The sequence below is a fragment of the Salvelinus sp. IW2-2015 genome, unplaced genomic scaffold, assembly GCF_002910315.2.
Source record: "Salvelinus sp. IW2-2015 unplaced genomic scaffold, ASM291031v2 Un_scaffold16700, whole genome shotgun sequence".
NCBI lineage: Eukaryota > Metazoa > Chordata > Actinopteri > Salmoniformes > Salmonidae > Salvelinus > Salvelinus sp. IW2-2015.
In genome coordinates, this window is record NW_019957715.1 from 88 (window position 1) to 11549 (window position 11462).

The 11462-nt window shown below is 44.3% G+C and overlaps 1 protein-coding gene across 1 annotated transcript; it reads left to right on the forward strand.

The window, feature by feature from the left end:
* Positions 1 to 821: 821 nt before the first annotated feature.
* LOC112081060 (mediator of RNA polymerase II transcription subunit 25) lies at positions 822 to 10867 on the forward strand (the record flags this gene model as incomplete). The annotated part of the gene is made up of 15 exons (XM_070442832.1): positions 822 to 942; positions 1073 to 1229; positions 1320 to 1447; positions 1557 to 1632; positions 1929 to 2203; positions 2333 to 2431; positions 3471 to 3556; positions 3680 to 3737; positions 3834 to 3941; positions 4339 to 4512; positions 7186 to 7299; positions 7490 to 7561; positions 9611 to 9775; positions 10005 to 10125; positions 10660 to 10867. Coding segments are annotated over 15 exons (1861 nt in total), but the record flags the coding sequence as incomplete, so codon positions are not given.
* Positions 10868 to 11462: the final 595 nt, after the last annotated feature.

The window sequence follows — 11462 nt, forward strand, 5'->3', positions numbered from 1 at the left end:
AGGCACCTGCAAGTTCCCTGACATTTCTGGGGGGAATGGCCCTAGCCCTCACCCTCTGATCCCAGGTCCTCTCTTCGCTGGCCATGGCAGAACACTGACATTCCTGTCTTGCAGGAAATCACACACAGAATGAGCAGTATGGCTGGTGGCATTGTCATGCTGGATGTTCATGTCAGGATGAGCCTGCAGGAAGGGTACCACATGAGGGAGGAGGATGAGCACTGATGGAGGGATTGTGCGTTCCTGGTGTAACTCGGGCAGTTGTTGTTGCCATCCTGTATCTGTCCCGCAGGTGTGATGTTCGGATGTACCGATCCTGTGCAGGTGTTGTTACACGTGTTCTGCCACCGTGATGATCAGCTGTCCGTCCTGTCTCCCTGTAGCGCTGTCTTAGGCATCTCACAGTACGGACATTGAAATGTATTGCCTTGGCCACATCTGCAGTCCTCATGCCTCCTTGCAGCATGCCTAAGGCACGTTCACGCAGATGAGCATGGACCCTGGGCATCTTTCTTTTGGTGTTTTTCAGTCAGTAGAAAGGCCTCTACCAAGTTTTCATAACTGTGACCTTAATTGCCTTCTGTCTGTAAGCTGTTAGTGTCTTAACGACCGTTCCACAGGTGCATGTTCATGAACTGTTTATGGTTCATTGAACAAGCATGGGAAACTGTGTTTAAACCCTTTACAATGAAGATCTGTGAAGTTATTTGGATTTTTACGAATGATCTTTGAAAGACAGGGTCCTGAAAAAGGGACGTTTCTTTTTTTTACTGAGTTTAGTAGACACACACTAGCATATGTCTCTTGTCTCTATTAATCAGAGGTCAGACACACAAAGTCTGTGTGCTGCTGTGTAACTCTCCGCCATACCTGCTCCCTGCCGTGGAGAGTGTCAGCTATACGGGCTGCACTGCAGACAATCTGGTCAAGATCATCAGAGACGTAAGTAACATAGCACCTCTATCAGGTAGCCTGTATAGACTACCCGCTTGGCCATTTTGGGGAATGATGTGACTTCTGTACTTATTAATGGCTGCTGATACCCCATAATAACCTTGTGCCTCTTCCTCAGAGAGGGATTCATTTTTCTGTGGTGTCGCCACGGAAACTGCCAGCGTTACGGMCGCTGTTCGARAGGGCGTCACCAGTCGGGGGACCAGTCGAKCCCCACCCAGACTACAGCCAAGACCCCTTCCACATGATCCTGGTTAGGGGTATCTCACTTCCTGGTGAGGAGCAGCACTCYAAATACTTGACAGTGAACAYATTGATTGAAGTCAGTATTGGCCCATCAAATTCTAAAATGTTTCTTTCTCCAGTYTCATCAGGGGGAGGATCGGGCCCTCTCAAACCAATTCTACCCKCTCAACCCCTGCCTGTCAGTCAGCCTCCTCTTGGTCCCYCCTCYCAGGCTCCTCCACCAATAAGCACGGCCCATCCATATCAGGTACTGAAGATATGTTTTAACTTGGCAGCTTTTACCAGCCCATCAACATTGGATTGACAGGCTCTTAGCTGACACAGTGTTCTCTCTCCCTCTCTTGCTGCCCTGTCAGCCCCCARCTTCCCTTAACGCGGCTCAGGCAGCTGCACAGATGGCTGTAGAGGCAGCCAACAACCAGAAGAGTCGCTGTGAGTACCAATAGCCTGCATTCTTCTATCCTCTGTCCCCAGTATGGTTGATCATCAGCCCAGGTTGATTGTTAGTCTATTACAGGAGTGTTCACCTCTTACCCTACGAGGTCCGGAGCCTGCAGGTTTTCTGTTCTACCTGAGAATTAAATGTACCGGGTCAAAATCAGTCCCTGATTAGAGGGTTAGAATGTGGGTGGGGGGGGGCAGTATGGAACTGGCTTCGAAGTCCAGAGGTGAATATGAGGGGTCTATTATGTCTGTTACCTTGTCTTTTTTTGGCATCCCTCATCCAGTCCCAGGCATGGTCAATCCTGGTCCCCCATTCAGTGGTCAGTCAACTCTCCCATCTGTAGCAGGAGTTAAGTTGGCGCCCTCCAGTCAGCCCAGCCTATCCACAGTCACCACAGTTTCCACACCCATGTTGCCTCAGCAACAAGCCCCTCCCCCGCAGCAGCAACAAGTCCAGCCGCCAGGACAACCACAGCCCAATCAGCAGCAGCCGGTGCCCCCTCAGCAGCAGCAGCCCACAGCCAATCAGCAGACSCCCCCATCCTCACAGCCTGGCATGGTGAGGCCTGTCCATATGTTGCATCATCTTCCCACAATACTCCACATCAATATTCAACTTCTCTGCCTCCAGTCAAGTTGTCTTTCTCTCCATCTAACGCTCTCTCTTTCTCTAATTTTCTTCTAATAGCCTGGTGTGTCTGCAGCCCAGGCAAATCCGATTGGGGGGCAGCAGCAAGGCGTTGCCAATAAGATTGTAGCATGGAGTGGGGTGCTGGAGTGGCAAGAGGTGAGGGAAACTAGAACTTGGTGTAAACATGCTGCTGAAGAGGTCTATACATCTTCTATTTGTGTGTTTGTCATCCTCTGACCTTGTAAGGAAATGTTATAAGGTCTGCAACAAAGCTGTGCTTGGAACTGATTGAATCAACTGTCATTGATTGTGATGTGAATAATCATACTATACCTTTGTGATGGATTTCACCTCAGGTCAAAGTGATGGAGTTACTTGACATGGTTGAACCTGTTGTAGAGGAACATGCATTTTAATGATCTAAAATACTAATCAACTCTGGAGATGTTTGTGTTTCCAAGCCATTTGAAAACCTGACTTGGTCAATAATCACTAAGTATTGACTGATTTGGACTACTTCTTCTGTGATACCTGTTGACCATGAAACTCTACCACACAACAATGTGCAGCAAGCCTACACACTGTAACCAACACACAGTTAGACCACAAAATCACCAAACACATAGACAATAGACATAGTATTGCCACAGGTCACTAAAGTGCATCTGAAGTCACGTATCAATAGATGGAGCATTCAGGTTAGATTTGCATACCTTCCTTGTAATGTTCAGGTCAGGATATTGCTGGATCATATCTTAGTCTCCTCTAATCCACGAGAGTCCTCCCAAATGCTGTACAGTACACATATAAAGAACCTATACATCTGGTCTTTAATCCCAACACAATGCAGTAGTAATGGTCAACGGGGACTGCAGCAGAGCTGACCAATCTGGGATTGATTAACTATTGATCCACTATTGATCCCCTGAAGATGAACGCTGCTGCTTATTTTCCCGTAGGATTGGTGCCATCCATCCTCTTCACAATGTTCCACTGGCAGCACTGTTTTGCATGTTGGGTAATTTCTAACATGGAGGTTTTTATTCAAACGGTGCCCCTGGGTGTGGGACCGAAGCCCCCTGGTCACTCTGTATGCTAACTTCCAAACCTCTCCTTCRGTTTCTKCAAACATCCCTCCATTCCTCTCCTCCCTCCCTCCCTACCTCCCCCACCCTCTCTCCATCCATCACTTCAGAAGCCCAAAGCCTCGTCTATGGATTCCAATACCAAACTCACTCGCTCCRTGCCCTGCCAGGTGCAAGTCAACCAAGGAGAGAACCTGTGAGTGTTTCACTGCAACTATCTTWGATATCATGCCAGTGTCAGCTGCACTGATTGGTCATTGTGTGTATTGCTATATGTATGGAGAGTTCTGATTGMTTTGTTCCCTGTTCTTCATGACAGAAATGCCGACCAGTGGCCACAGAAGCTCATCATGCAATTGATCCCACAACAGCTACTGGTGAGAGAACCCTCTCTGCGTGCGTATGTATGTTCAGAAATGACTCGATGACATTGAGAATACAGACATCTAAATAAAGTCTTTCTCCCTCCCCAGACAACACTCGGTCCCCTCTTCAGAAACTCTAGAATGGTTCAGTTTCTCTTCACCAACAAAGATGTGGAGTCACTAAAAGGTCTTTATCGTATCATGGCCACTGGATTTGTAAGTCCAGCTCTTCTGCTTCACATGCTCTATTTTTGCTGCCATTTGTCCCTGTCCTTTTCCGTCTCAATATTCAATACAGTGGAGTCTCAACAATAGACATCAGCAGTTCCCTCCATTGTGCACTAGATGGACTAGGCAGATATAAATAGGCTGCAGTTACACTCTGAGAACACTAGAGGGGGCACCATGTTGCTCATCATTTACTAAACGACTACAGAGATTTTCAACGCTGTCGGGCGTCATAGAAAAACTGCATGCAGCCTGTGAGATTTACCCAGGTCCGATTGAATTCAGGTCAGGTTGACTGGTTTTGTGTCACTTGAACTATGACGAGAGCTGTGACAGACTGACAGACAGTGCTGACCTCTGACCTATGTCCCCCCTCTGGCTGCAGGCAGGGTGCGTCCACTTCCCCCACAGCGCCCCCTGTGAGGTGCGGGTGCTCATGCTGCTCTACTCCTCCAAGAAGAGGATTTTCATGGGCCTCATCCCCAACGACCAGAGCGGCTTCGTCAACGGCATCCGACAGGTCATCACCAACCACAAACAGGTCCAGCAGCACCGCTCGGTGAGTCATACAGACACGGGTCATCAACCACCACAAACACTGCTCGGTGCGTCAGACAGACAGGTCCAGCAGCACCACTCTGTGAGTTAGGAGGGAATGAAGGGATTAAACCTGGAGAAAAGGGGGTAGTATACACGCTAGTGACTGGAGCTATACTAGGTCAGCACAGTGGAAGGGCTTCCCAAGAGCAGTCTTGGGCCAATGAGGTGGTACATTTTTTAAACTTTTTTTTTTTAACCTTTTTAACTAGGCAAGTCAGTTAAGAACAAATTCTTATTTTCAATGATGGCCTAGGAACAGTAGGTTAACTGCCTTGTTCAGGGGCAGAACAACAGATTTTTACCTTGTCAGCTCAGGAATTCGATCTTGCAACCTTTCGGTTACTAGTCCAACGCTCGAACCACTAGGTTCTGCGGAAAATGTTTTTCAGTTTGAGAGCACCGCCTCATGTCATTTCTGGTTTSATCTRGATTACAGCCAACACAATTCTAACAACCGTTAGGATACCGTGTTTTCCTTCAGGTAAACATTTAGCCTGCAGATTTTGTGACAGAGAAACGGAATGCCTCAGTTACAAATCCAACCTGCCTGTGGTCTACATGACTTTATATCCTCACAGCCTTTCTGCTCCCATTATACAAGGAAAATAAGAATTTGTTCTTAACTGACTTGCCTAGTTAAATAAAGGTAAAATTAAATAGTTGATGCCGCCTGTCTACTCATGCTGCTAATTTTCTGTGAAAAACATGTTAGACCGTGTGTATTTAGAGAAGACAGAGACCTTGTGTCCCATTACATATTCAAAGCTGCAATGCTAATGGAGAATTGCTATGACAATCTCAACACAATTAAAATTTCAATTATTTGATCGTTGTATGGGGTATTTTTTTCCAGACGAGGCTCTGGAATAGTGTTATTGGTGATTTAGATATGATTTTATAACCGTGAAAGACCCAAATTGAATATTTTCCCTGAACCATACAGATGACTTGATGTTAAAGGTCCAATGCAGCTGTTTTTCTCTCAATATCAAATCATTTCTGGGTAACAATTAAGTACCTTACTGTGATTGTATTCAATTATAATTATGGTTGGGGGTTAGAAATAATTTCACTATTCGAATAGTATCATGAATATTTGTCAGATATCTGGATATTCTAAATAGATGTGGTTTTTAAACTTTAACCTGAGCACTGCTGCCTGAAGGAGAGAGGCTGGCACACTATTGCTGCAGCTGCAGAGGGGGCGGTGTATGTGAGATAGGAGCGGAGGGAGAGAGAGACGGCTATAGTTAGCTAGGCTAACAACAACCTACCTGTTGGTTGCTCGTTGTAGCCTACCCTTTCTCATTTCGTTAACTTTTAATTACATCATTTTATTCCATCTCGCATGTAGTAGTAAACTCTCACTCCACTTTCTACACATTGAGCCTCTTCGCAGCTTTGATTGGCCAACATAAATAACAAGCTACACACGTGAAGGATACCTCTTCTTTTTTTCTTCTGGAGAGCACGTCATAAAAACGACATTGTAAAGTTGGTTTTATTAAAAACTATACAGAAAATGTTTCATTAATTATTTGAAATGTCACATTTAATTTAGAAAAGGCTTTTTCAGTGTTAAAATAGGCCTATATGTTTTTTTTTTGTTGATACAATTAATACTCACAAGTATTTGAATACATGCACATCCCTAGTTAAAATTGTCAAAAAAATAGCTTCTTAGCAAAGAGCATTTTCTTACGCTGTCTGGGAATGGTCTGAGTGGAGAGGGGAAAACTTAACTAGCTGTTATTGGCAGAGAGGTTTGGAACTCTCTCTCTTATTGGTCTATTAACTAATTTACCGCCTGGTGATGTCACCAGCTAGGCCAAAACGCCAACCCACCACAACAATATTTCAGAAGATCTTTTAAAACAGCTCTGACACTGAAAGAGCATTATCATCATTTTCATAGTATTATTCCAACCTCAGTGTGTAAAACACAGTAAAATCACGTTTTGACTGCACTGGGCCTTTAATGTGTGCTCTGGGTGTTTTTAGGCAGGCTGCTGAGTTAAATAGGAAGTCCACAGGGAAGAGAGAGGAGAAAATAGAGGAGACGGACAGCTTTTATCCTGAGAGACTACAGATCCTAGATCAGGGGTGTCAAACTAATTTACCCCGCGGGCCACATTCTGTCTTCACCGAGGTCTGGAGGGCCGCACTTCAAATGGGTAATATTTCCTCGCCGTCAAAATGTGCAAAAATATTCCTCCATCACTTTTGGAATTTTCGATGCTCCCTGACTGTCTAGCTTTCGTTGACTGTTAGCTTTCGATGACTGTTAGCAAACTGGACAGAGTGAGGAGACTATAAATGTAGGTCAATTATAATTTCTACACAGTTTTGATTTGGTTTTAGTCATTGCAATGTCAATTGAGATTGGTTTTCCCCCGAAAAAATATTATAGATAAAAAGCTGCAGGCAGGATTGAATCGTCTTGTGGCCTTGAGTTTGACACATGTTGTAGATGGTGGTGTTGTCTCATCCAGTTGCAGGATTAGACAGGTTAGGATAGGCAGGAATACCATTATAAGCGATACACTGTACATTTGTGTCATAGTTATACGGATGTTGGTAACACATGTAAACGTTACACTAGAAAAGTAACCTTGTTGGTTCTCTTCTCCAGTTAGGTTCAGGAGGGCCGATGCCAGGGCCACCTGGCCAGGTTCAACCCAATCAGAACTTCCTCAACCGGCCGCAGGGGCCCATCCCTGTCTCCCATGGCAACGTGCAGCAGCAGGTACTGTGATTAATCCTGTGGTGTCTCAGCTTGTGCACTCCTCCTTTCCTCCCTTCTCCCCTAACACACTCCTCCTGTCTGCATCTCCTGTTTCTATTGTCCCGCAATGACTGCATGTCCCGCAATGACTTTCATCTCCTCCCCTTCTGCATCTCCTCTTCCTCCTCTTCTCTCTCTCTCCTCTGTTCAGTCTGTGGTGGTGGGCATGCCCTCTGTTAGTCAGGTCACTCTGATGGAGGAACAGCAGAGACAGGCCAACCTGGTGAGACTCACACACACATACACAAAAACTCTCACCCAAAACACATTTTGAAAAATGCACTGAACTTTAACAGGCACAAACTCTCCCTGTGCTCGTTTTGGCACCTGCCTGGTTGGTGAGCAGCTCCTCTCCACTCTGCATGTGTTGGCTATTGTCTCTCAATGGGTGCTCACTGCTACCAATATAGGTAGCCCAGCATGTTCTGGGTTCAGTGAGTTACATTGTTACATTCGGCCTGTCTCTTTTTAAAGTGAACCCGGTACACCGTTCCAATGAATCATATGTACAGAGCCTTCAGAAAGTGTTCATACCCTTTGACTTATTTCACATTGTGTTGTGTTACAGCCTGAATTCAAAATGGATTCAATACTTTTTTTCTCACCCATCTACACACAAATACCCCATAATGACAAAGTGAAAATGTGTTTAAAAATGTTAGCAAATTTATTGAAAATGAAGTACAGAAATATCTCTAACCTAAGTATTCACACCCCTGATTTAATACTTTGTAGAAGCACCTTTGGCAACGATTACAGCTGTGAGTCTTTCTGGATAAGTTTCTGGATTGTACTATATTTGCCCATTATTCTTCTTAAAATTCTTCAAGCTCTGTCAAGTTGATTGTTGATCATTGCTAGACAGCCATTTTCAAGTCTTGCCATAGATTTTCAAGCCAATTTAAGTCAAAACTCTAACTAGGCCCCTCGGGAACATGCATTGTCATCATGGTAAGCAACTCCAGAGTAGATTTGGCCTTGTGTTTTAGGTTATTGTCCTGCTGAAAGATGAATTCCTCGCCCAGTAAAGAAGACAACCAGGTTTTCCTTTATGATTTTGACTGTGCTTATAGCTGTATTCCATTTATTTTTATCCCAAAAAACTCCATAGTTCTTGCCGATGACAAGCAAACACATAACATGATGCAGCCACCACCATGCTTTAAAATATGAAGAGTGGTACTCAGTCGTGTTGTGTTGAATTTGCCCCAAACATAACACTTTGTTTTCAGGACAAAAAGTTCATTTTTTTTGTCACATTTTAAGTGCCTTGTTGCAAACAGGATGCATGTTTTGGAATATATTCTGTTGGAAATAAGACTGAAAAAAGACCAGCAAATCAGCTCCAAGTGTTTTTAATTTTTGAAATCTCCAAAGTAATCCAATGTATAATAGAGAGATATATATGATTGTGTATAAATGTAAGCAAGGTTTGAAATTATTATATTTTAGTCAAATATTATATCTGTTCGGGCTTCTTGCGGTCAATTTGAAGTCTACATATTATTTGTTATTATGTTCTGGCCCCCTGACCGTCCGCTGAAGAAAAAATCCTTCCGTGGCTGAATTTAGTTTATGATCCCTGCTGTACAGGTTTCCATTCTCCTATCACAACCATTCAACTTTGTAACTGTTTTAAAGTCACCATTGGCCTCATGGTGAAATCCCTGAGCAGGTTCCTTCCTCTCCGGCAACTGAGTAATGAAGGACTCCTGTATCTTCGTAGTGACTGGGTATATTGATTTTTTTTATTTTTATTTTATTTTATTTTTACACACACACATCTACTAATCGGTGCCCTTCTTTGCGAGGCATTGAACAACCTCCTTGGTCTTTGTGGTTGAATCTGCTTGAAATTCACTCCTCGATTGAGGGACCTTACAGATGGTTGGACTGTATGTGTGGGTTACAGAGATGGTCTAGTAATTCATAAATCATGTTAAACACTATTATTGCACACAGTGAGTCCATGCAACTTATTATGTGATTTGTTAAGCCAAGTTTTACTCCTGAACTTATTTAGGCTTCCCATAAAAGGTTGAATACTTATTGACTCAAGACTTTTTCAGTTTATTTTTTTCAAAAATGTTATACAAACAAAATTACATTTTGTGTGTAGATCAGTGACACAAAATCTAAATTCAGGCTGTAACATAATAGGGGAAGGGGTGTGAATACTTTTTGAAGGCACTGTATTTAAAGTCTCTCTACTTAGTCCTCTTATCTCTCCAACCTTCTTCTAAACCTCTTCGACTCTCTGCTTCTCATCCAGATGACGATGAGAGCATCCGGCGCACCTAATCAGCCTGTCACCGGTGCTCCGCCCAACCAGGTCACTCAGGGTGGACAGGCCCCGCCCCAGGGTGCCATGCTCCGCCTTCCAAACCCAGGAGCCAATCCGCAGCTGCGCAGTCTCCTCCTCAGCCAACAGCAGCCAGTAAGAACACAACAGTTAACTCTACCAGCCTTGACCGTCATTCATGAAATACATTTGTTGTTATAGTGCATCGTCTTGTAGCCAGGGCCAGATCACCACTGCACACACTAGAAAGGCTTCTAAATATGTAATACTTGTCTCTATTGGTTAATGATAAAGGATATAAGAATGAAGGTCCTACCTACTGTATGATTGATGGTAACCTAGGTGTTGTGTTCCTGTCTCTCAGCAGGGTGGTGTTGGTCACATGCAGGGCATGATGCCTCACCAGGGGCTGGGAGGGCAGCTGGTCCACCCTACTCCAGGAGCGGGCCCCCAAATGCAGGCCCAGTGGAGACAGCCCCTGGCAGGTTAGCTACAGCCGTGGACCCTTTCACTCACATCACACACTGTAAAGACAGTTTGGAGCTAGACATCAGTGCAAGGATTGGCTTTAGAATGCAATCTGTCATTAGGAAACAATTGTTTCCTAATGATTGACCTTTTGTGTGTAAACTGCTAAATTCAAAAGGGAGGGTGTTTGAACATATCTCTCCCATCCGTACCTATGGTTATCAGACTGAGACTGGGCTATATGGCGTTGACACCAGCAGCAGGATGAATTGAGGATGTCACAGATTAGAGTGATGCTGTCTCATAGAGTATGTGCATGGTGCCCTTCACTTTGCTGCAACCTGATAGCTGAGCAGTTTAGACTCGCACTTCACATTCTTGGTTTTTGCTCAAGTCTGCTCGATAATGCTGTTTACTTCGTGCGTCGCTGACTCTACCTGTAACTCAACAGTAGTTAGTCTGTAGTTTATTACCACTGTGTTAATGATAATGTCATCAATGCACATGTTGCTATCCCAGGTTAACTCTTTTTTTCTCTCTCTCCCTCTCAGGTCAGATGATGATGGCTGCTGGTCAGAGGGGCCCTGGAGCCCAGCCCCCCGGGATGCCCCAGGTGTCTTCCGTCATGGAGGATGAGATTCTCATGGACCTTATTTGAGTTTGGACCCAAAAAGACTACATCCCCCAGCAACCAGCATTTTCAGTTTCATCATGGGGGCAGACTGGGAGATGTAGTTTTCTTAGTTTCTACTCTGGCTTTTCTTTTCTTTTTTTCCCCTTATTTTATATAAAAAGTTGTCCCAACCCAATGGGAGGACAGTGTTCATTACACTGTTGTGTGCTTGTATGGAAACCTGTTTTACATTCATTTAATTGTTTATATGAAATGTCTTTTTTATTGAGGTTTAAATTTTCCTGAAGTTGTGTTTTTGAGCTATATTACGTTGTTTTATTGAGATGAAATAGATACATTTTGTCAAGGAGCCAACTGATGTGTAGAGTCCTTTTTAAAAGTGAGTATACACATAGACCAGGGCTCTCCAACCCTGTTCCTGGGGAGCTACCATCCTGTAGGTTTTCACTACAGTCCTGTTCCTGGGGAGCTACCATCCTGTAGGTTTTCACTACAGTCCTGTTCCCGGAGAGCTACCGTCCTGTAGGTTTTCACTACAGTCCTGTTCCTGGAGAGCTACCGTTCTGTAGGTTTTCACTACAGTCCTGTTCCTGGGGAGCTACCATCCTGTAGGTTTTCACTACAGTCCTGTTCCTGGGGAGCTACCGTCCTGTAGGTTTTCACTACAGTCCTGTTCCTGGGGAGCTACCGTCCTGTAGGTTTTCACTACAGTCCTGTTCC